The following is a 26,307-nucleotide window of genomic DNA, read 5'->3' on the forward strand; positions in this document are numbered from 1 at the left end:
GTAGCATTTAGAGATCCAAATGGAGTTTCATTTAGCAGTCAATGAATACAAAGTACCCCAAATAGTATGCTATGAGTCCTGCTTGAGCTGATCTGTGGGGCTATTAATGACTGCGTCTGAAAAATTACCTATAAACTCCCTATGTTTCACTAATATCCTGATTGTAGGTTCACCAAAATATTGCTATGAAAGGGAGAAGTAATGTGGTTTAACAGAAAAGAACCCAGGAGTCAGAAGAACTGGGATTTAATCCCTTTGTCTATCACACACTACCTGCTTACCCTTCAGTAACAAATATTCATTAGGAACTTCTTGTAGAAAGGCACTGAAAGAAAAAAGGTATGATCCTTCCCTTCATGGAACTTATAATCTAGTAAACTCCTTGAGTTGGTCACAAAATCTGTGAGTCTCATTTATAAAATGGGCAATAACTATTATTACCTCACAGAGTTATTCTGAAAATGAAATGAGATGCTACTAAAGCACTTTGCAAGCTGTAAAGTCCTACATAAATGAGTTACTATTATATAAGGCAGGTCCATTTTAGACTATGCAAGGGGGTCTGTATCTGAAGTACTGTGCTAAGGAAGCTGCATAGTAGAAATATTAAGGACGATGTAAGACCCTACTAGATTTTAATTGATACATATGTAATATGCCTAATATATCAAAGTACTCATATTCTACCTAACAACCCCTTGTCCACCACTGCTTCTCAACAGAAGGGGACCAGGATTGTCTTTACCCTACAGGTGAGGTTCCTGAGACAATAATTTACTGTTCTACACTGAGGTATGGAGTACCAGAGGCCTACTGACATGCTCTGAGCCCATCAGAGGTTGCTTCATAGCCTTGCACACTTTTGTACTCAGTCTAACACTGCCAAGTAGCTAGCTGGGGGGTAACTGAAATTAGTTCAATTCCTATCTATGGCTCGATGTGTTCTAAAGAGCAAGAATGCATATAATAAAAGATGCAGACACATTCCATCCTGTATAAAGGACATTCCCTTCTTTTACCCTAAAAGCAGACAGCGCCCTGGGGTACTACAAAGTTCTCCTATTCTCAGCACTGATGGAGTAAAATACTGGCTGGCCCTTCAGAGGTCCATATTAGATCTATGATTGCCCGTAACTTCGTTTCTGTCTGAACCGAGTTCTGTGCCCATTAGCATGGCTGTCCCAGTATAAAATGTACTTAATTCTGCTTTTGGAAATGTGGCAGAATTTTTATCAATATTACAAAGCAAGTGAGGCTCAGCTGGCCAGAAGGACTCACTGATGTGACCAGTGCTAAGGTTCAAACACTTGGAAATCCAACCTCAGATCAATGTTTTCTCTTGTTCCCAGCAGAGGGCACCAAATCCAAGGAAACAGCAAACCCAGTTTGTGAAGGACAAATTTCTCTGCGTTTTCCAGTAGAGACTAATTATTGTGTAGAGAGTGGAGATACAAATCTAAATTTTTCTGTAGAGGGTGGAGATCAGGTGAGAATACAGATGATCAGGTGCTTAACCTACTGATGCACACAATCCTTAGCAAGTGTTAACCTCCCCTTCCCTCTGAGATTGATTGGTCCTACCAACTTGACAGATCCACAACAAAACTAGCTTTGTATCCTTTTTCAAAAGGAATTCCAAGGCAAAGTGGGGAGGATGACCTACAGGGTACAGAGGACTCAAACCTGGGTCATCCTGAGCAGAGATATGAATAAATAACAACAAATACAACTCAGATTTTTCTGTGGCATTTTGAGGTTTACAAAATGCTCTTAACAACAACCCCTAGAGAAAGGTAGCACAAATTATCCCTATTTTATAGGTGAAGAAATGAAGATTGAAGTTAAGAGATGTGCTCATCTAGTTAGTTAAGTGTTGGAGTTGTGACTTGACCCCAGGTATCAAATCTTCAAACCCAGTCCCTTTTCTACTACAGCAGGCTGCTATCACTGGGTGCAAGGGAGCACTTTATGATACTGAGGGCAGGAGTGCACACATATCGTACGAACTTAGTTGATATTTGTTGAACAGTACTGAAAAGAGCAATTTTCAGCAAAAATCATTAAGAGAGATGTTTACAAAATGGTTTATCCAGAAGACATCAGGCAGGATGCTAAGGAGTCTGGAAAACTTTTCACAGGAAGAAGACACTAGAGACAATGAGCCTAGAGAAGACCAAGGGAGGACTTGAACCTGTGACTTCATTGGGCTATGTAAGTCCTTGTGAGGAAAACTCCCACTCTTAATGTATATCAGCACCTTCTGCCAATTTATGGTCTTAGAGAGGTGCTAATCTATAAAATGGATATAATAGTATTGGTGATACCTAGCTATGCTATTGTGAAGCCCTAATGAAATAATGTACATGAAGCCCTTTGCAAATCTTCCAAGCCCTCAACAGAACCAGTTACATTAATTCAGGCAGAGGAACAAACCCTAGACCTGTATTTCACTTGTACAGGGTACTCCTGGGTGAGGAATCTCCTTTTCTGGGTCAGCGCTGGTTGCCTGGGACACCGACAGGTTAAATGACTTTTCCATGGTCATGACACAGCCAGGAGGTGTCAGAAAGAGGACTTGAACTACAGTCCCCCTGACTTTGAGACCAGCTCTTGTCCATTTCCATCTGATACTTTTCTCATTTTCATTATAACTTTAAGAGAATGACGATCAGTATCAGGAGTGAGTCTCCTGCTTTTAGTCATTGCTGGTACCAGGGCTCAGCAGAGTCCTTTGCACAGGATCCTATCTAAAGCAGGCACTATCTAAAGCAGATATAGAGGACTGGCTGGCGGCCCCCAATTCAGGGCAAATCCTAGCAGAGGCAGCATGGGAAAGGTACCTGCCCCTTCATCTTCACTTCTACCCACCTGACTGAGGAGTTCTGCTGTCACCAGAAAGGTGGGTTTGGCTCCTAGGACCAGATGAGGAGAAGGTTCTGAACTTTCTGGTATATTTTTTTTCTTTGATATTAGTGCACCTCATACCAGTGAAGAAGCAGACTTCCATTTTGGAACTAAGAGATTTTTGGTCTAAGGAGACCCAGAAAGGTTACAGAAAATGCGACTGAAGTGATGAGGTGGTTTTGTCAATAAGTATGCATTCTAAAAGATGCAATATGGTACACAGTAGAAAAAGCCAAAGGAGATTCAAATCCCTGCTCTGCTACTCGCTACATATATGGTCTTGAGTAAGACACTGAAGCTCTCTCAGCCACAATTTCTTCTTTAAAATTAAAGAGCTAGACTAGAAGGAGGGTCTCTAAGGTCCCTACCTCTAATCCTGTGATCCAAATGAAAGCTATCCTCTTCGAAGAGATCCACTTAAGAGGTCTTTTAGAAACCACAGAATCTCAGAGCTGGAAAGGCTATTGGAGTCAATGCCCACCTGAACCTATATGCTTACCTATAGCATCCCCAACAAGCGAAGTAAGAGGAAACTCAACTGCTTCCTGAGATAACCCAATCTACTTTGGGGTAGCTCTAATTTTCAGGAAGATTTTTTTTTTATCAAGCCAAAATCTGCTTCTGTTCAGCTTCCCCCCAGTGGTCCCAGTTCTGCTCTCTGGGGTCTCTTCCACATGACAGCCCTGCACCATACCTGAACACAGATATTACACTCCCACCTCATTTTCTCTTATCTCCAAATCCCTTATACTAGTCCTTATATGGTGTGTTCTCCAGTCCTCTCATCATCCTGGCCATCCCTCCTCTGGAAATGCTCCAGCATAGCAACATTCTTTCCAAAAGGTCTGCTTGTTCATCCATTAACAGAGGACAGTGGGATTATCACCTTCATCATTCTAGATGTGGTGTCTCCAATTTATGATATGTTTCAAACAATAGCAGCATGACTAGAATTAATGTGTAACCACTAAGATGACCGTTTTGATGGGGACAATATCTAATATAAATTCTGTTCTCATTACTTTTAATTACACAGCATCTATTGGAACCAATTGCTCCCACTGCTCTAGTGCCTTAAGGTTTACCAAGCATGTTTCTGTGAGGTGGGCTGTAACATTACTGTTATCCTTATTTTACAGATGAGGAAGTTGAGGCTCAGAGAGAATAAGTTATGTTTCCACAGCTAGGAGTATCAGGGCCACATTTTCCAGTTCAGATTCCTGTCTTTTTTCACACCATTACACTGCCTCAGAAAATGAGGTTGGTGTAAAAGCTACTCCAGACTTCACAAAGCGGCAAGGATACTATGAAAGTCCCAAGCACACAGGGAGAAGCCAGTCATTTGTCCATATTTGGACAAAAAGTCTATATTTGGACATGATGAGTCAATGAAAAATCCAAGTTATAAACCAAGGAACATTTTTTCTGCCACAAATCCCCAAATCTTATAATGAAAATGATTAAAAAGAATGATAGCAGTGAGGACCATGACATATAAATATGTTGGTGCTAACCTTGGAACATGTAGGGCTTTTCCATATGAGAGAAGATACTGTAGGAGGTAATTCCATGTGATCATAATGATTTTTATGTTTCTATCTTGGAAGCTCATAAATGTGAGAAAGCACTGAACAATACAATATAAAATTTTAGAGCTGGAAGAGACATTAGAGATTTTCTAGTCCAACCCCCTCATTTTATAAATAGGGAAACTGAGGCCCTGAGAGGGGAAATGATTTGCCCCAAGGCTGCATTTTAACTAATCAATGACAAAGCTGAGACTAGAACCTAGGTTTTTTGATTTCCACTGCAGGCCCATTCCCTACATTACACTGCCTTCCAAGTAACAGCAATGTTGAAAAACTGAAGAGTGGGAGGGGGAATGGTAAGCAGATCAAAGAAAGGAAAAGGGTAGAAGATTAAAATTCAGAACAGAGAATTCTGTCCTCTGGGAAAAAGACTTTCTTATATTGCCAAGCTATGGGTGAACATCTATCCACATTACAGCTCAAAGGATATCATCTCAAAGGCAAGTCTTTGCACTAAGCAGACTAGAAGATAGCACACTCAGGTACATTAACACACACGCACACAGATACTCACTTCTGACTTCCACTTGGATGACAGCCAAGAAAATATCATTACTGAAAGGACTGAGAGTCAGGTTTTCTTGGATATTAGGGAGGCAGGAGAGGAAGAGAAGTACATGCTCAGTGCTTTCAACTCATAACAAGAATCTGGTCAATACATTCAACTAACTCTACTATTTAACTCTAAGTAACAGCTTTCAATGATTTCTAGGAAACAAGTCATTATAAATTTAAGATGATACCTGTGAGAAAAAATGACAAATTATATACATATACAGGTATTAAAACTAGCAGTATTACATGGAAATCTTTGCTAGCAGGATCTCAAGATACTGTATGGTAGTTATTTCCTATCAGCTGCTATAGGATCTTAGTACCTTGACAAGAAAGCTGCTTAGGAATTCTCTTGAGAAACATCTCTGATGATATCCAGACAGAAATGCGGTGGAAGATTTTGTGCCAGGAGACAAATGGATGGTCTATTTTATCTGAAAGGAACCTTGGAAATCCCTGTCTGGGGATGGCCAGGACCAAATGCAGAGCCAGGCAAACACCCAGGCTGGGTGATTTTAGAGTCATGGATAATAAATGTTCTAAGGCACCTCAGAATGCCTAACGTCATCTCTTCTGTAAAGTGTCCCTTGAGTCCCTGACCCAGAAGTGATTTCTTTCTCCTTGCCACTTGTACTTTTCACCACTCTTATTACATCCTCACCTCTGCTTTGTTATAATTACCTCTGATTGTATCTTGTTATACATTACTCCCATCTGCACACTTCATAGTCCAGTCAAACCAGCCTCTTCTTGCTGCTCACACATGGCACTCCATTGCCGATCCTCTGGTCTTCACAGTGGCCATCCCTTGTGCCTGGATTGTATTCCCTGCTCTCCTCTGTCCATCTTCACAATGAGACTTATGCACAAGTTTCTATGTGAAGCCTCTCCTGATCTCCCAACTGTTGGTGTCCTCCATCCCTATTATGTGCTAATTTTGTATTTATTCTGCATATTTACATATATGTATATATGTTGTCTTCCCCTATAGAAATTAAGCACCTTAGAGAGCATGGATTGTTTCTTTTTTTTTGGTATCTACCTAGCACATAGTAGAAATCTGAGAATGATTGTTGATTGATTGACCTCATCTCCCCTATTAAAAATGTGAGCCTCATCAGGGCAGAAACTCATGTTTTATTCTCCTTTGTATCCCATAAAGCACCTAGGCACAGGATTTTGTACATAATCAGTATTCAGTAAGTATATATTAAATGAATGAAGTTCAGTTAGCCAGAAAGCCAGAAGGATTCAAAACCTCCTCATCTATTTGCACTGTTATGAATGCCATGTGTAGTCCTGTAGAAGTTCCTAAGTGCAGGTGATTGAAAACTGGCCTCAGGGAAAAGGAATTTCCCAAATGGAAATGGTTGGGCAAATACTAGACAGTTTACATTCCAAGGTGTGCTGATAATTTATTGACCAGGGAGTTTTGAAAGTATCACTTCTTATCATGATATGCTTTTGGAAGACAATTTAAAGATATGATCCCATTTTACCAGTTCAGCCCAGCCTTTATGGGGGTAGCTCACTGCCTGATCTGTAGGAAGCATGGTCAGAACAGAGCTTTCTGCTCCCTCTTGATTCTGACGCTAGAGAAATGCTTCTTCATACTAACAGTGAAGTAAGGGAGAACTAATAAGAAAATGGGTCCTTCCACTTCAAAGAAAGGGAACAGTGAAGAACCAAAGAAATGGCTAAAGTGGCAACACAATGACCTTGTCCTCCTACAAAGCATTAGAAAGTCAGAAGCTCTTTCTCCCAGCAGTGCATACTCAGCTGCGAAGGACATTCTGGGAAACTTGTTAAGGCTCTTCTTACCTCTCTCCTGAATAAGGTGAGCCCAATGCTTTCAGAGTTCTGGCTTCCTTCTGAGTGGTTCAGCATGCAGGGCCTCAGAGTACAGAAGTCTATCCCCCTGCCTCCTCAGACCTCTCTTATAAGTGCTTAGTTACTTTGCTTAGGTGGCCACGTGGCACATGCTTCCCTGCTATGAGTCTGGTAGGTTAACTTTAAAAAATGATTTTCTATCCCAGTCAAAGATAGCAGGAGCATGAATTGGCTTGCAAGAAGTGTTGAAGTGAAGGAAGTTTATTTGGTATATGCCAAGAGAAACACAGGACAGACAGTCATTAGGGAATAAGTTTCTCAATCTGTATTCTGAGATTAAATTTCCCTATTGGAGAGAAGTCTCCGTTCTAGTTCACAGCTGCCAAAATTGAGACAGGAGTGAAGTAACTTCAGTGGCTTAAAAAGAATTGTGATTTCCCAGATTCTCAGCATGTGGTTCATTGAGTCACCTATTTGTGCCTATACAGAACCAGAGGTAATGAGGGGAAGCCCAGAGAGTTAAGAAGATGTCCGGGAGAAAGCAAAAGATGGCAATAAGATTTACTCCCCCAGGCACGGCAACAGTAAAGAAACAGAGAGAAAGGTCTGATGTGGAGTCAGAAAACCTAGGTTCGAGTCCCAGCTTGGCAACATAGCAGCTCTGTAGGCTTGAGCAAAGTCACTTACCCTTCTGGGGCCTTAGTGTTCTTCTCTGTAAAATGAGGGGGTTGGATTAGATGATCTGTAAGGCCCCTCCCTTCCAGCTCTGTGATCTGCCCCTAGAAAGTAAAGCTCTCCTCTAGGCATAGATGCCCCATAACTATGCCAACCCAAAGCCGCCTCCAGCCTCCTGACTCCTTCCACCATCCCGCAGGTGCTCTCCAGGCCTAGGCCCATCCCAGCTCCTACCTGGTAGGTACCTGTCGTGGTCGTACTCAGTGGTGGACAGCTGCATGTGATTCTGCGTGAAGGGCTGGTTGCCGAACAGGTTGCTACTCCGGAGGTTTCGGCACAGCTTCTCCAGGAAGCGAAGGACGAAGGTAATGCTGTTGACCGCTGGCAGGTTGAGGGTATGCTGCTCCCGGTCAAACACAGCTACAGAGTTAAGCAAACACGGCAGAACACATAAGCCCCATGGTGCAGGAGGAGCTGGGGCCGCACTGCTGCCAACGCCTGCCTTTCAGTGTCACCTGGTTAAACAAAGGCAAGTCAGTGCCACTGATATCCACCCCCCTGGTGGGCTTTGGTTTTGGGGGGGCCTCTTGCTCCAGAGTTCCTGGATTTGTGATAACGGGAAGAGTCAGGACAGGTCTGTTCACACTCCGGACTGCAAACCAAGTCTATCCAGCCTGTAAAAACAACTGGGAATATATATGGTCCTCCATCAGCTCAGCTGAGCCCCAAGGGTAAAAAAAAAATCTCTTCTTTAGGGAGCTGTTTGCACAAATACTACCCAGAAGAAGATAAGACATACTGCAGGGAGGAGGAGATAATCCACAAAACCAGAAGGAACTATAACAATTTATATATAGAACTATATATAGAACTATAGCAGTACTGATTGTTTAAAAAAAAGGGGGGGGAGAGGGCTCATTTCTATAGCACTTTAAGATTTACAAAGAGTTTTTTTTAATTCCAATAACCCTATGAGCTAGGAAATGAAAATGTGCTGTGATCACGTCCATTTTACAGATGAGCAGACTGAGGCACAAGGCAGCAGAATGACTTGCCCATGGACACAATGCTAGCTCAGCAGCAGTGGAGGGGGTTGCAGGCCTGTGGGAAGGGTACTGGGTCTGAAGCCATAAGAGAAGGGTTCACTTGCAGTCGTGTGCCCTTGTGCTAGCCCCTTCACTTTCTAGTACTCTCTATAAAACAGGGACAATGACACCTTGGTCACCTGCTGCATGGAGCTACAATGAGGACGAAAGCTGTACATAACTGTAGGCTACAATTATTGTAAAGAGCCAAGACTCAAACCCAGTCTTGTTCCCAGACCACGGCTATTGCTATTGCATCATGTGACACCTGGGTGCCCAGTGTGACCAGTGTTCTGGTGTTTGCTAAGTGGTGTCTGGGCACTGAAGGCTCTGCTAGGCACCAGCAGGGGCTTCTCAGGGCTAAAAGTTGCCATCTACTGGAAAAAGAAAAGGAGAGAGATGAGGGAAGACCGAGGGGGTATTTAGAGGGCAAAGGATGTGTTTCCCCTTGTTAGTATTCATCAGCTCCTGAAGGGGAAAGAGAAGGAATTAGAGATTTAGGGGAAAATGAAGCATAAGCTTCAGGAAAATTAACGTGAAAATAATCAAGGGGTTTTATGATATTGATTCAGGTGCTAAAGTGAGCCCATAGCAGGAAAAAAGAAGGAACTTCTTTGCTCTCCTTAGCACAGGACACAGACCCTCTTTGTGCCTAGAAAAGCTCTGCTTAGGGAGAATGAGGACACAGCAAAGCTAGGTGAGAGGTACTCTTCTGAGGGTGGGACAGGAAACTAGAGAAGTTTCCCTGCTGATCCTCATTTTTGGAGAAATCTTCAAAGTGATATATTTATGTATGAACAGGAGAGGCTGACATTCACTGAAACACTGCTGAGGCAGAGGCAGGTGAAAGTGGGCTAAATGGAGGGAGAACATAAGCCTTATTTAGGGGCCTATTCACTTGATTCAAGGAACGAGCCATCACTGTATTGGCCCTGCAGTCGACAAAAAGGTTTATGAGTGTGGCCAAGGTAGACCTGGGGAGCTTGGTGCTCCTGAGGGGGGAAAAGGAAGAAACAAACCCGGGTGAGGATCCTCCTCCCTACAACCACCCCAAACCTTGAGGAACCTTTTCCCATTTTTCTGTGAGTCAGGGAAGTGAGGCAGACTGAGAGATATAGCAGGAAGGAAAACTCTGCCCCTCTAGCTGCCTAGGGCTCTGGCCAAGTGAAGAAGGGCAAGGCTAGGGCCCCAGGCAGCTGGGAGAGAGTGCTTACCTGAGATGACCTCCCCACCGTGGCCTTGCTTGAGGAAGCTGAAGACGGTCTTCTGGTGGTAAGCACAGTCAATACAGGCCTGTACTGCCTGCTGCAGGACCACTGAGGCTCGTGCTGGCCCAAAGTGGTCAGGCAGCTGCTGGACCTTCTTTTTGTCCAAGTGGGGGCCAGTGCTGCCATTCTTGTTCAAGTAGATGCAAACTGCAGCAGAAAAAGAAGCCGTGGGATTCAGACAGATCCCAGAGAATACAGATTTCTACTACCTTCACATCCAGCTTCTCAGCCCTAACATATGCTTGGCCAGTGCAATACTGCAGAAGATGGGGGGTGGGGGTGGAGTAGGGAGGAGAAAAGGAAGCGTGTACCCAGCTGTTATTGGCCTGGGCTACATGATTGAAAGTTCTGGGAATAATGCCTACTGGGGAAAATGATGCTGTCAAAATGCCAAAGCCCAAAACAACAGTTATCTTTCTTGTACTGAAAGCAAAATTCCTAACAATCCCCCAAATGTACACTCTAAAACATCCTTCCTGTCCTTCTCTCCATATATTCTCCCTATCTCTTGATCAGTCTTTTTCCTCATACTGTGTCTATTTGTCTGACTTTCCACTTCCTGATAAGGAGTGTGAAGGGCTGGGAGTGGGGGGAGGAGGAGGAGGAGAAGACCAGAGCATCAGGGATGGGGTGAAGAGGTAAGGTCAGTGAGAAAAGAGTGGAGTTGAAAGGACCTTTCCTCCCTTGGCCACCTGCTCCATTCTCTGACATGGAATTCCTTGCTGAAAGGGTCAAAGACGGTGGTAGTGAAAGGACAAGGGGCCTAGACTTCTAGCTCAAACAATCACTGTTCCTCTCTGAGATAAGAACATGTGTAATAGACTTAAAATCAACTGTGGCAGTGTACAAAAGCCACTCATTCTTTCAATCATGAGTGCATTTATACAGAAAAAGGTTAGAAAAACATTTGGTTAAATAACAAAAATTCAAATTCTATTTTCTTTTTTGGTACATTATTTTCATGTATCTTTTTATTTGTGTTTTTTAATGACTTGGTCCTCAAAAACTGAAAAGTGGCCCTGGCCTTTCTGGACCTTTAAGCGGACCTGTCTACTGTTGGCATACTGGCCAAGAAAGAAAAATAAAAATAAAGGACAGTTAAAAAATGACAAGGAAGATTCTGGTTTTGTCAGTTAGGACTGCTTCTGCCCTTGTGGTAGTAGTCATACTATTTCTACAGCACCCAGTCTTATCCCCTAGCACTGAACCAAGGTAGGCACACTAGGGAGGAGGAGTTAGGAGGCCAGCCCAGAAGAACTCTTCTTCAATCTTTTAAGAGGGACTCAAACCAGGTCAGTTACTATGCTATTCAGTCACACTCTCAGGGTTTTCCTGACTATCAGGGCTTCCCAATGGTAAGCATTAATGCTTACTTAGCTTCTTGTCTTTCTAAAACAAGTCCAAGGTATCTGCTGGTCCAACCACTTTCCAGAGCCCAAAGGTGAAGGGCCTGGGAACTATTATCTGATAACACCCTTTTTCCAGCTTAATCAGGTTATGAATGACAGCAACAACAGGGTCAGAATTTGGATCTGGTCTCAGACATTTATTAGTTATGTGACCCTGAGCGAGGCACTTAACCCTGGTTTGCCTCAGTTTCCTTATTTATGAAATGAGTTGGAGAAGGAAATGGCAAGCTGCTCCAATATCTCTGCCAAGAAAAGCCCAAATGGGTTCACCAAGAATCAGAAAAAACTGAAATGACTAAACAACAACATTTATAGTAAAAAAATAAAATCTCAATAAGAACCTGACACAACTGAAAATATTCAGAAGACTGTGATCACCTCCGAAAGCAATTTTAAAAGGAGTTCCAAAATGATTTTCTGCAAAGGCAACTTTATTGGAATGGGCCCATAGCCTTTGAAGATGACTTTTTTGAAGGACATCTTATTTGTGTAAGTTCTTGTATACTTGTTAAAAAATTAGACATAGTACTTTATACCCAAACCTCAGCTGAGGTTTTTTTTTACTGTATCTCCAACACCTAACAAAGAACCACTTTGGCCTAGAGTGGGCACTTAATAAATGTTTATTAAATTAAACTGAGTTTATTTTACACTACCCTCTTTTATGAGTACCATTTTCCAGACCAGCAAGACTATTTTGCCATTTTCTGCTTTCTCTGCCTTTGTGTCTTCCCTGCAGGTTCTCCCCCATGCTTTTTTTTTTAAATATATTTTTTAAAGCAATCGAGGTTAAGTAACTTGCTCAAGGTTACACAGCCAGTTATTTCTGGGTGTGGTGCTAAGTATCCAAGCCTGGATTTGATCCCCAGATCATCCCGACACTGGAGCCAGTGCTCTTACTCTCTGAGCCACCTGGCTGCCCCTCCCCCATGCTTTTGAAAGCATTCCATGCACACCTCTGCTTATGAAGCTTTTTATCTTCCTTCAAGGCCCAGTTAAGATACTATCTCCTTCCATAAGTTTCCTGAATCATCCAAAATTAAAGTGATATCTTCTTTCTACTCAGAATTTTTTTAGAGCATGTTGTACTTATCTCTCTATATTATCACTCTACCTTGGTCACAAACTTCACTGTGTACATAGTACATTTGCCTTATTAGACTGCAAATTTCTTGAGGGTATATGTTACTTTTCCTTTTTGTATTCTCAACGGTAAGCATGGGGTACTGTGTATAGTAGCTGTTTAATAAATATTTGTTGGATGAATAAATATGTTGGGAAAAATCTCTGTTGTCCTTACAACTGGTGGAAGCTCTTGAGATTTCTTAGGTCTTAGAGACTGACTGTTTTAGTACATGTAAGGCTAAAAATTTACCTCTTAAATTTGTAATCCAACTGGTGCAAAACTAAAAAAAGCCACAGAAACACGTTAGAGCTCAGTCATGTTTTTGTTCAACCCCTTTATGTTATAGAGAAGGAAACTGAGGCTCAGAGAGGGAAAGTGATTTGGTCAGGGTCACAGAGTACATGACAAAGGCAATCCTAGATCTTCAGATAGACTTCCAGGGCAGTGCTCTTGTGAGGACCTCAGATTCTAGGCCAAATATTAGTGCAGAAAAAGGCACTGACCTTGGGACATTTGGTCTGTAATTAGGTCTTTTACCTGTGGGGGCCTGCATTGCTGAGCTGGGGATAGTAGCAGCATCCTGGGGCACAGTGCTGGTGTCTGGTTCAGGGGTACTGGTGGTCGGTGAGGTGGGTGCTGGGTTTAATAAAGTCCGAGGTTTTCGCTGTCAAAAGAAATGGAGAAAAGTTTACCAACTGTATGTAATAGTGTGTCTCTTTCTCCCTTTATCCCAAGCATTTAACTCTCGTGCCAGACTGTAAGCTTCTTGAGGCTGGAGATCATATTTTATACTTTTGAATTCTCTACAGAACCTTACAAATGATAGATATACAATAAATATTTGTTGAAGGAATAAATAAACAAATGAACAAAAATACGCTCCTTCTACCCCTGTCTATGAAGCTAGAGTTTAGCTAATCACAAAGGAAAAAACCCAACACTGTCATAGTGAAGTTGAACCTGGAACATACTTTTTCAATACTGCATAGCACAGGTCCTCATCACCATCTGCCTAGACCATGAAACTATGACTAGCAATAGCCTGCTGCTTTCTAGGTCTTCCTTCCTCCCCTGGGCTCTCCCTTCCAGTTTACCTTTCATAAACCATCAGATTATTTCATGTTACTCCTTTGTTCAAAAATTTTCAGTGGCTCCCAGTGGTTGCTTATTAACGTTCAAATGCTGTGCCTGGCATTCAAAGCCCTCCACAATTTGCTTTTACTCTGCCATCTTGGCTCCGCCCAGCCCTCCACAATTTGGTCCTACCTTGCCTTTCTAGCCTTACCTCATAATATTATCATAAAACTGTTATTCTCCAATTAAAATGAATGTAGCTTCCAATCTACTGCCTCCATTTCAATGTCTATGGTGTCCACAATGTCGTCCCATTCTCTCTTTGTTTCTTAAAGTTCGACCTAAATCCTAGTTCCTCCAAGAATCCTTTCCTAATCCCTCATAAACATGACTTTTCCTTTCAAATATCACATACCACTTCGTTTCATACTTCTCTAAAGCACATATCAAGTATTATCTTAGACAGCTAACTTTTAAGAGGGAAGAGTTCAAATCTTATCTTTGCATGTACCCAACACCTAGTTACAATCACCCTCAAAGAACACCAGTTCCTAAATGGCCCAGACACATTATGTTAGTATCATGCAAAGTGACTGACAGGCCCTCCCCTCTACCTTCTAAGGAGTTTACCATTTATGAAATATGGGGGAACTCAAAAAGGCGAACAGGCATGCAAACGAGTATGCAATGGCATTGAGTACACACTATACACAGGCATTGGTATATTCTTACACAGTTAGTCATGCAGGACAGTTTAGCATGTAGTAGTAAGCATTATATAGTATAGTTATAAGTGAAAACAATTCCTATTTATATACAGAGCATTTTATAAACATGATCCTATCTGATTTTCATAATATCTTTATGAGGCAGGTATTCTTTTTGAGCAGAGAAGACAACAAAGGCTCAGGGATATTAAATCACTTAGTCAGGGTCACAGGGACAATGAGTATTCACAGCTGGGGTTTGGAATCAGGTCTTCTGAACTCAGGTCCCCATGTGCCTCCCATCCCTCAATATAATCACATTGCCTCTGAACATCAGAATAAGTGGTGGAGAAAAGGAGAAAATACAGAGGGAATAACTAATTCCTCCTGTGAGCTAAGAAGGCCTTGGGAAGAAGGGGGACTTCTAGAAATTCCTGGATGAGAGAAGGAAGCTGGGCAAGTTGGGAAGCGTACATGGTATGTAGGAAGAAGGGGAAAAAGTATCTAGGATCAGTGAATAAGGAGAACTCTATTAGGGCAAGGGTTAAAAAGAGGTCAGGTCATCCCAAGCCCTAGTGAGGGCCCATAAGACTGAGAATGCATCATCCAATTCTAAAAGACTTGTGATGAAAAATGTTAACCACATCTAGAGAAAGAACTACAGAGTCTGAATGCAGATGGAAGCACATTATTTTCACTTTTTTACGTTTTTTGCTTTTTTCTTTCTTGTGGGTTTTCTTGTTCTGATTCTTCTTTTATAATATGACTAACATGGCTTTTTTTTTTTTTTATCATGGCTATACACATACAACCTGTATCAGATTGCTTGCTTTCTTGAGGAGGGGTAAGAAAAATTTGGAACTCAAAATTTTACAAAAATGAATGTTGAAAACTATCTCTACGTGTAATTGGAAAAAAATACTATTGAATGGAGGAAAAAAGAAAGAAAAAGCGAAAGCATTGTCCAACTGTTGATAAACCAGGCAGAAAAATGACTGTTCAGGGTATTCAGGATTATAGATGGGAGCAGAGGAGTAAGTAGGCAAACCAGTGAAAAGATGGTATGGCAATAGGTTATACAGGAACTCTGATAAGGATGCCTTTGATTCAGTCTGGAAAAGAATTCAGTAGGCCCAAGAAGACTTGGAGTCAGAATTGTAAAAGTTTATTGTTACACTTTACAGGGGGCAAAGGTCCTTAGGGGACCTGCAAGTTTATTGTTACGCATACAGCGGGCAAGAGTTCTTGGAGAACCTGAAAACTTAAAGAAGACATAGGCATAGTTTTTAAGGAGTCTAGGCAATTAATCAGATGTCAATTATGCTAACTAGGTGAGTAAGGGTGGGATTAGGGAGGAGTTAAGGAGTGGTCAGTGCTTAAAGGAACTGTGAACTTTTAATGTCAACTATGCAGGCGTATTGCCCATAATTCACTGGGAAACAGCCCAAGGGGGGGTGGGGGCTACCTGGAGGTGTGGTTTTAGGCCTGAAACGTCACTAAGTCAGCTAGCGGTCAAGGGCTGACTGAGAAGTGCCTAGTCTGCCACCCATCAATCAGTGTCATGTTTGACGAGATGGATGTCGGGAACCAAGGCTAACAGAGACTCAGTATGTGGATAATTGGCTAAGGAGTTAACCTATAGATAGGGCCTTAAAGGATTCATGGGTCCAGCTGGCCCACTTTACTAAGGGGAGATAACATATGCCTAAGTCAAAATGTTTACAGATGGTTTAGTGAAGGATTCATAGGTAGCTTGTTATTGTTCCAATCAGAGATAAACAATTCATGAGTTGTTACTGGGAAGAGTGCTGGCTGGGGGAAGGGGCAGAGTTAATGCTCTGAGGCTGGGGGAGGGGGGAAATGTGATTTTACAGACTGGTTTTACAATCTGATGCTATATACTAGTATTACAGACTGATATTACAAACACAGATCCCAAGCACCCCATCAGTTGTAGTAACTGAAATAGGAATAATCCAAGCATAGACTCAGAATAGAGAGGAAGAGGCATAGGTGGATGATGCTTTCTGAGTTTTCTTAGCTCAAAATGGATTTGTTGAATGAATGACTCAATATATGAATAAAACAGGAAAACATAATAGACTTTAGTAATAGACTGTATATGAAAAATGTAGGAAAATAAGAGTTAACAACAAAGGTTCTTGCTTGAGAGATGGGTGAAAGTGAAGCATCAGGGGCGACTAGGTGGTGCAGTGAATAGAGCACTGGCCCTGGAGTCAGGAGGACCTGAGTTCAAATCCTGCCTCAGACACTTAACACAAAAACTAGCCCTGTGACCTTGGGCAAGTCACTTAATACCAATTGCCCTCCAAAAAAAAAAAAGTGAAGCACCATACAACATAATATGCATACAGTTAGTTCATTGAGAGTCTTTTATCTGTAAAACCCTATGCCTAGTGCACTGAGGTACAAAAATGTTCTATCAGATATAGGTTCTGGCTTTAAGTAACTTAAATAAGAAATTCAGTAGCAGGGAAAAAAGGCACAAGAGAAGGCTTTCTAATAGCTTTATTTTTAGCATATAATTCAGAGTTAGTGAAGAAATTCTATATCTAGGTTAAGTGCTAAGAGGGAATGAACTAAAGGAAAGTGTATAGAGTGTGGCAATAGAAACTGGCTATCAGTCCCACATAGGTAGTCCCAGGATCTATGAAACAGATGAGCTTACTCAGAGTCTAGAGGCACAGAAGAAAAAACAAGGAGAAAGCTCTGGAAGCCCTAGTGGCTGGTAGGAAGTAAGTAGTGAAAGGGCCTTCAAAAACCAATAATGCCACTTCATCTTCAACCAATGTGAATAAGTGCCTTTAGGTGAGGAAAGGGAAGGAAGATAAGGACAGTCATTGTTTTTAACAAGTGGCCTGGTCTGGAGTCATCCCAGGAAGAGGGAAAGGCTCAGCAGCCTTTGCTTCCCAGTCAAGATAGCAATCTGTCTCAGGAGATTTGGAAGAGGGAACATGCAGCAGGAAGGACAGATATAGGCCACCTTCCTACTTCCTGCTCATGTCTACAGGCCTCTGCCCATGCACTGACAAAAAGTTACTGCTATCTTCTTAGGAAGGATGAATTCTACCCAAAATTCATTGAACCTAGAGAGTGTTTTATGAGTCAAAACCTAGGAGATTATCATTCCCCACTAGATAATCTCCAATAGTGGATCAAGGTGGCACTATAAAAAAAAAAATCAACCATGTTAATTAAATTCAACAAACATCTATTAAACATTTCCTGTGTACAAGACCCCGTGAGAAGCACAAGGCAGTTCTTTTAAAAGACAAATGGACTGAATGAATTTCTCCCTTCTCAACACAGTCACCTGAGAATGCCCCCCATCCGCAATCCCATGCTCCTCCACCCCCGCCCCACTCTACACACTTGCCAAGGGTCTGTGATAACATAACCCATTTTGCTTGCCTACCTTACTGCCGGGCTTAGGTCCCCTCTTCTTTGGGAATTTCAAAGGTTCCACTGACTTGGATGGGGTGGAGATGGGGTGGTGAATCAGAGTCTTAGGTGTTCGGCCTCGTTTCTTGCCTGGTTTTCGGCCCCTTTGCCCTGGCTGATGCCCCAAGACAGCTTTGGTGCCACTGTGCATGCTGGGTTTTTCAGCACTCGCATCAGAGGTGGGGAAAGGGTTCTTTGGAATCACAACTGCAAGAAAAAGACTGTGTCACCCCCTCTTTCTGAATGCAACAACTCCCATTCCTGCCAGTGGAGTAAGTCCATGTCATTCCTGTCAGAGATGACAATAAGAACAACTATCCACACAGAACAAAGCTTCACACTTCTCCCTTGCAAAAACTTTCACCTCAGGAAAGCAAATCCATCAGGATTTACTGAACCCATTTACTCAGGCTTTTACAGTTCTCAGATAGCTCTGGAATATTGTTCTTTTTCTCCCCCCTTCCTGCCTTCCAAGGTGCCTAGTAATTTTTGATGGGGGGCATTTCAGGTTCGCCCTTTGCCTTCATCTCAAAGATGAAGCAAAAGTTACACCTACATTTTCTCATCTACAAAATGAGGAAGTGGAATAGATCACCTCTAAGGCCCCTTCCAGTACTTATAGTTTATGAATTCACATTAAAATACTGAAAAAATTCACAATTTCATCCATGTTGGTAATTCTTCCACTGCTGCAGATCACCATATATCATTTAAGTGCCCTAGTAGATGTTTTCATTAGATGTTCTGGTGACCAACCTGTCTGAACTTGACTCTGATCCACACACAGTCAGACCACTGACAGCCAGTACTTTCCAGCTTAGTAGAAGCCAAACCAAGTCAAGACTTTCCAGATTAGTAGAACTTGACAATGGCAGCAGAGTTTGTGCTTTGCTGGTATTGGCTTTGCTGGTATTGATGGACATTCAAGTCTATAAAAACTATATTTGGTCTTTACATAGGAGTAACCCTGACAGCCTCATTTCATACATAAGAAAGTATATTTTGCTGATACCTTTTGGTCAGGTACTGTCAAGTAAAGTAAACATTCTTCTGGGAAGCTGGCTAGGGCTTCATTCTTTACAAGGAACAATGGTTCTCAGAATCCAAAACTTTCTCTCCTTCTTGCATCTCCTAATCTACTAAATCAGATATGTGCCAAAAAAAAGATCACCTTTGACTAATGATGAAAAACTGTTATTAGTACAAGGTTGCACTATTTGGCCTGAGTAGACTATGATGGAGCAACAAACCAGGCAACCTTTGTCTTTCCCCCAAATCAGCTCATGAATGGCTCACATGCCAGTTATTAGCATAAAAAGCACCCAAACCAACAGAGACTAACCTGTACTGCTAATTAAAACTTTAATAAATGGATTTCCCATATAACCAACTGGGAGGCTTCAAGAGTTTTGTAGTTCTTCCCATCTGGAAGCCTTATCTGAAATTCTCTCTAAATTATTAGGGTATAGCAAGAGTTTTGGGTAGGTTGTTAGGAAATCTAGATGGATCTGATCTTGGGAAGAGAACAATAGGTTTGCAGGTGAAAATCCTTGGTTTGAGTCTTGACTCTACCTGGTACTGTATGTGAACTTGGGTACGTCCTGCACATCATCCCATCTACTTTCTAATCTGAAAAATAAGGTTATCAATAAGCATGGCAATAATAATAATACAGCATTCTTTCTCCTTAGGATCAAAGGGGATGATCTGGGTAAAACACACTCTAAACTGTGAAGCATTATGTAAATGTTTCTTGCTCCTCCTCCGCCTCTTCTTCTTCTCCTCACCCTCTTTGATTGGATGAGACAACTTTCTCAGTCCATTTTGATGATGGTTGGCCAATAAGTACCATTTGCTTTACTGACAATCATCATGTCTGCTGAGGCTGGGCTAGGTACAAAAAGGTAGTGACAGTGCTTGCCTCTTAGCAGGTATGTCTTGCCTGGGTCTTCATTTAGGCTAATATCCAGCTCCAAGTAAACTAACTCTTTATTCTTTGCGATCTAAGCTTGTTTGTAAATTTTGATCAGCTATAGCCCAATCCTAGGAATAGGACAGAGAGGGATTAGGGACTCAGGGAAGATGGCTAGGAATTTAAAAGAGGACAAAGGAGCAGAAGTGTGGCAGAAATCAAGAGAGAGAAAGCAATTAAGTCCATTAAAATTTCCAGATCCAACTTTGTACCAGCAGAACTTTGGACCTGTCTTGAGGCTCAAACCTACTCTTGGCAGCTACGTATAACTGATGTGACTGAGATGGTTACAGGAATTCAATATAAGGATGCTTCCCCAGGTCTGGGAAGGAAAGCAAGAAGATCTGAGGATAAGGACTGTATCAGAAGGTGCTCAAATGAAATGGGTATGGGTAGTTCACACCTTCTCAGAAGAGGGGACAGAAAAGAGTATGGACAGAAAAACCAAGTAGGTGAAGATCCTAACAGAATGGCAGAAGTAGTCTATAGATTAAACCTAATATTGATTTTCCAGCACAACTACTGCTACCATTACCTCTAAGTCACATTTCTGCATTGCTTTAAAGTTGACAGAAGGCTTTCCCCCCAATATGTTCAGGTGATGAAGGTGAGGTTCAGAGATGTGAGGTGAGACTCACCTATGAGAGAGCTATTATTTCCTTTGCCTTGCACTATGTTGTAAATCTACAAATTCCAGAGAGATATTCCCTTGCTGGTAGGGAACATCCTCTTTCCAAGGCATTTTTAAATGGAGCAATTTGGAAAAAAATAACACCCCACTCCCCCCTAGCAAAAAAAAATCTTTGCAAATACTGAGAAAGCTTTTGGTTCAATACTTTAACTGTTAAACTGTACCAACCCGCCCTACTGTGGGCTCCAGAAGGTTTGGCTGATAGGTGGTATCCATAGCAGGTATGCATATATATTCAGTTCTACAACTTCTTAGTCAAACTTTCAGTCTTATTCCTGGAAATTCCTGTTTATGTTTCAGTTAAGCCTTCATATTTTCCCACCTTTCTTAGTTGCTGACACAGGAATGTTTGAAAGTGGGATGAAGTGAAGGGCTTGCAAATAAGAATCTAAATATACTTCATTAATATAAAGCCAGCCCTTAAGGAATTCACACTCACAATAAGAGGCTATTGCTTCTAGATTTTTTTTTTAAGCAACTGGAGTTAAGTAACTTGCCCAAGGTTACACAGCCAGTTATTTTGTGTGGGTGTTAAGTATCTGAGAAGCAATCTCGGGCTCTTACTCACTGTGCCACCTAACCGCCCCTGCTTCTAGATTTCTTAAACAAGAGACCATTGATAAAAGTACCAGTGGGATGGCAATATGGTTTAAGACTGCTAGGGATGGGAACCATTCTCCTGCAACTATAGTACTGGGGGAGGGAGAGGCAGACCTATTTCAGGGGCCCTAGAGCTAGTTATACATTTCTAATAATACATGTGTGTTTGCTGTAATAGTTACAATCTCAAAATCTTTTTTTCTCCCCTGAAGTACTGAAATCTCATGAGTTCTAAGACTGAAATCTGATGGCTGGAGTCTCAGCCCTCCTTTAGCACATGTCAGTACATATCTGAAATGGTCCAAGAGACTGACATTCTAGAAAAAAAAAATGTGTGAGGAACATGGAAGTTAACAGAATCACATAAGCTACATTGGAAGGGCCATTAGATGGCCACATTGGCTATCTAGTCCAAATCTTCCCTGAAAATGGATTCCTGCTATACATACTGGTCAAGACTTCCTTTCAGGGAAGAGGAGCCTACTCTTTTCTGAAGCTGCCTATTTCACTCAAGGCAGTACTTCTTGTGAGACTAAATCTGCCTCTTCACAATTTCTAACTAATGATCCCAGTTCTGCCTTATGAAGCCCAACCCAACAGCTCTTCTCCCTTTTCCACACAACCCTCCAAATATTTAGAGACTGCTATTGTGCTCCCTAATCATCTCTTAAGACTAAACATATGCAGTTCCTTCAGTTGATCCTCATATGGCATGACTTCTAGGCCTTTTACCATCTGTTCCTCTGGACCATCTCCATCTTATTACACATCCTTCCTAAAATGTGGCACTGAGACCTGAACATATATTCCAGATAGTAGCAGATCACAGACCTTGATGCTCTGCCTGTCTTAATGCTGCCTGAAGTCACCTTAGCTTTTTTGACTGCTAGATCACACTGCTGGGTCACATTAGTAACATGTAGTCCATTAAAAGTCCCAATTTTTTTTTGGACAAACTGCTGGCTAGCCAAGTCTTGTTCTTGGGAAGTGGATTTTTTTTTAACCCAAGTGTAAAATGTTAATTTATCCCTATCGCATTTTATTCAATTCATTTCAGTGTTTCAGCCTTTTTAGATTGGAATCCTGTCATCTAATGTATTAAGTACTCCCCCTAAAATCTGTGGCCTACAAATATGAGAAACATACCATTTGTCCCTTCATCCAAGTCACTTGTAAAAATGTTGAACACCAGAGGGTTAAGCATAGATCTCTGGGGTACCACATTGGAGACTTCTAAGATGATATCAAACCAATAATGACTATTTTTTAGACCCAATCGTTCAACCAAATCCAAATCCAACAAACTGGACTACTGTCTGGCCCAAATCTCTTTTTATTTTATTTTTATTAAGCTGGTGTCTTCCCCCCCCCCCCACTTAATAATATTTTATTTTTTCCAATTACATGTAAAGAGAGTTTTCAACATAGTTAAATGTATATAGTATATATTCAACATAGTTAAATGTTAATATTCAACATAGTTAAGTGTATATAGTATATATGTAGAGTTAAATGCCATATACATACATTAAACAAACACTTGTTGAACAACTAACTTTCTCTTTCCTGGCCTAGTAAGATCCTAAGATTTGGAGTTGGAAGGGACTTTAGAAAATCATCTCATCGAACCCCCTCTTTTACAAATAAGGAAACTGAGGATTGAAAAGAAGAATTTGGGGTGGCTAGGTGGCACAGTGAGTAGAGCACTGGTCCTGGAGTCAGGAGGACCTGAGTTCAAATCTGACCTCAGACACTTAACTCAAAAACTGGCCGTGTGACCTTGGGCAAGTCACTTAACCCCAACTGCCCCCCCCAAAAAAAAGGAAAAAAAAGAAGAAGAATTTGTCCAAGGTGGCTGCATTAGGAGAGGTGTGATATCCAGGATTAGGGTTTTGATAGTGCTATTGTACTGTTCAGAACTAGATTGTATTTCTCAGATCTGGAATCTTGTGGCATCTGGAATATTGTGCTCAGTTCTAAGGACCACATTTTCAGAAGGACAGTAATTAATTGTAGATCATCTTGAGAAGAATGACTGGGATGGTAAAAGGCCCTGAGGTCATGCCACATGAGGAATGGTTGAAGGAACTGGAGATGTTTAGGCTGGAGAAGAAAAAGCAGGGTCAGTCAGTAAATATACGTTGACTATGCGCCTAATATGAGCCAGGTATCATGCTAAGTACTAAAGATGCAAAAAAAAAGTCAAAAGAAAACCCTCTCCTCAAGAAACTCATAATTTAACGGGGGAAGACAACAAATAAAAAAGTGCTGAAAAGAGACATGGGTTGGGAGAAAGGAGAGAGGAAAAGGAGGGGAAGGAAGGTGCCTGAGTAGGGCGTGGTAAAGTTCTGCAGACATATAAGAAATTATGGGTTATCTGCCCCAGGGCTCCCCCAAATAGAGGATCTGGAAGGAGCTCTCCAACATTCATCCTTAACCCCCTCCAATCACAGGAGGGGAAAGGGGAGGATCCTACAGGAAAGGGAGCACTGAGGAGGAATGAGTTTCAGAATTGCTTGGCTCTTTCAGGAAGAGGAGTTTTTGGAGATGGGGATAAAATCCAGATGAGCAGCCAGGTAGGAAATGATGAGGGGAAGTATGATGACTATCTTAAAGAACATGAGAGGCTCTCAGTGAAAAAGTGACAGAATTTAGGTAGAAGTGACAGAGACAAAGAGTCAGGTACAACATGGGATAATGGATAGAGCTGGACTGAGAGCCAAAAACACCTCAGGTAAAATCCCACCTCTGACACTTGCTAGTTGTATAATCACAGGCAAGGCATTTAAAACCTGTTATCCTCAGTTTCCTCTCTGTGAAATGGGAATGATAATACCTATAGTATATCCCTCATGCAGCTCTTGTTCCAAGGCTCAAATGAATTAAAAGGCATTTGCTAAGTACTTACTATCTAAAAACCATGGTGAGATGATGCATGTAAGGCAGTTGCAAACTTTAAGGTGCTTTATATAGTTTAGCTATTATGAAATCAGATATAGACACAAATTATCATTTTAACGATAAGAACTATTCTATTTTATAGTCATTGAAATATATTAATTTACTGAAGAAGTATTTATTATTTTTTTATGTTTTCAGAATTTATTTATTTATTTTTAGTATTCAACATTCATTTCCACAAGATTTTGAGGTCCAATTTTTCTCCCCATCTCTCCCCTACCCCCACCCGAAGACGGCAAGCATACTGATTATCCCTTCCCCAGTCTGCCCTTATATCCCCATTATGCTCCCCTTGCCCCTACTTTCTTGTAGAATCTTATTTCTCAGTTGAATGTAACAACAATTTTTTAACATTTAAAAAAAACTTTAAGTTCCAGATTCTCTCCCTTCTTCCCCCCTCACCCACCCTCATTTAGAAGACAAGCAATTCAATATGTTATATATGTGTAGTTATACGAAACATTTCCACAGTAGTCCTATTGTGAAAGACTATTTCTCTCCATCCTATCGTATCCCCCATTTATTCTATCTTCTTCTTTGACACTTCCTTTTCAAAAGTGCTTGCTTCTAACAACTCCCTCCCCCAATCTACCCTGCCTTCTATCATCTCCCTTCTTATCCCCTTAACCCCCTACTTTCCTATAGGATAAGATACCCAGTTGAGTGTGTATGCTATTCCCTCCTTAAGCCAAACCCATGAGAGTAAGGTTGATTCATTCCCTTTAACCTCCCTGCTCATCCCCTCCATTTTAACAGTTTTCTCTTGCCTCTTTTAGGTGAGATAATTTATCCTATTCTATTTCTCCCTTTCTCCTCCAAATATATTCCTCTCTCACTTCTAAATATTATTTTTTTAGCTATCATTCCTTCATATTTAACTCACCCAGTGCCCTCTGCCTATGTGTATATATATATACATACATAGATGTACATGTACATATATACACATACACATACACACATATATTCCATTCAACTATCCTAATACTGAGAAAAGTCTCATGCGTTACAAATGTTGTCTTTCCATGTAGGGATGTAAACAGTTCAGCTTTAATTCCTTATGATTTTTTTTCCTGTTTACCTTCTCATGCTTCGCTTGATTCCTGCATTTGAAAGTCAAATTTTCTGTTCAGCTCTGGACTTTTCATCAAGAATGCTTGAAAGTCCCCTATTTCAATGAATGTCCATATTTTCTCCTGAAGAATTATATTCAGTTTTGTTGGGTAGGTGATTCTTGGTTTTAATCCTAGCTCTTTTGACCTCTGGAATATCATATTCCGAGACCTTCGATCCCTTAATGTAGAAGCTGACAGATCTTGTGTTATCCTGATTGTGTTTCCACAGTACTCAAATTGTTTCTTCCTGACTGCTTGTGATATTTTTTCCTTGACTGGAGAACTCTGGGATTTGGCTATAATTTTCCTAGGAGTTTTCTTTTGGGGATCTTTTTCAAGAGGCAATTGATTGGGGGTGGCTAGGTGGCACAGTGAGTAGCGCACTGGCTCTGAAGTCAGGAGGATCTGAGTTCAAATCCAGCCTCAGACAAGTAACACTTACTAGCCTTGTGACCTTAGGCAAGTCACTTAACACCAATTGCCCTCCAAAAAGCAAAAAAAAAAAAAAAGAGGCAATTGATTGGTGGATTCTTTCAATTTCTATTTTACCCTCTGGTTCGAGAATATCACGGTAGTTTGCCTTGATAATTTCTTGAAAGATGATGTCTAGGCTCTTTTTTTTTTTTTTTTTTTGATCATGGCATTCAGGTAGTCCAATAATTTTAAAATTTGCTCTCCTGGATCTATTTTCCAGGTCAGTCGTTTTTTTTTGAAGAGATATTTCACATTGTCTTCTATTTCTTCATTCTTTTGGATCTGTTTTATGATATCTTGATTTCTCATAATGTCATTAGCTTCCATTTGCTCCATTCTAATTTTGAAGGAATTATTTTCTTTAGTGAGCCTTTTAATTTCCTCTTCCATCTGGCCAATTCTGCTTTTTAAGGCATTATTTTCCTCAATGACTTTTTGGACCTCTTTTGCCATTGGAGTTAGTCTTATTTTTTAAGGTGTTATTTTCTTCAGTATTTTTGTGAGTCTCTTTTAGCAAGCTGTTGACTTTTTTCATGATTTTCTTGCATCACTCTCATTTCTCTTCCCAGTTTTTCCTCTACTTCTCTTACTTGATTTTCAAAATCCTTTTGGAGCTCCTCCATGGCCTGAGGCCTATTCCTATTTTTCTTGGAGGCTTTGGATGTAGGACTTTTGACTCTGTTGTATTCTTCTGATTCTATGTTTTGATCTTCTTTTTCACCAAAGAAAGATTATATAGTCTTGTTTCTTTTCCTCTGTTTGCTCATTTCCCCCAGCCAATTATTTGACTTTTGAGCTCCTGCCCAGGTA

The 26,307-nt window shown here is 41.2% G+C and overlaps 1 protein-coding gene across 10 annotated transcripts in view; it reads right to left on the minus strand.

The window, feature by feature from the left end:
• Positions 1-26,307, minus strand: part of SCMH1 (Scm polycomb group protein homolog 1) — a 160,165-nt gene that overhangs the window by 14,120 nt on the left and 119,738 nt on the right. For 9 of the 10 annotated variants that reach the window (XM_069068139.1, XM_069068141.1, XM_069068143.1 and 6 more), the window contains 4 exons: positions 17,659-17,891; positions 12,979-13,105; positions 9,853-10,053; positions 7,788-7,973 (listed from right to left, as the gene is read on the minus strand). In XM_069068139.1, the coding sequence (XP_068924240.1) occupies positions 7,788-7,973; positions 9,853-10,053; positions 12,979-13,105; positions 17,659-17,891 (747 nt within the window). Of the gene's footprint in view, positions 1-7,787; positions 8,069-9,852; positions 10,054-12,978; positions 13,106-17,658; positions 17,892-26,307 lie in introns of those variants that run through there. The other variant, XM_069068148.1, reaches the window with a different exon arrangement.

This window comes from Petaurus breviceps, unplaced genomic scaffold (assembly GCF_028583685.1).
Source record: "Petaurus breviceps papuanus isolate PSGF00001 unplaced genomic scaffold, PetGlider_PUasm1.0 90760, whole genome shotgun sequence".
NCBI classification, from domain to species: Eukaryota; Metazoa; Chordata; class Mammalia; order Diprotodontia; family Petauridae; genus Petaurus; species Petaurus breviceps.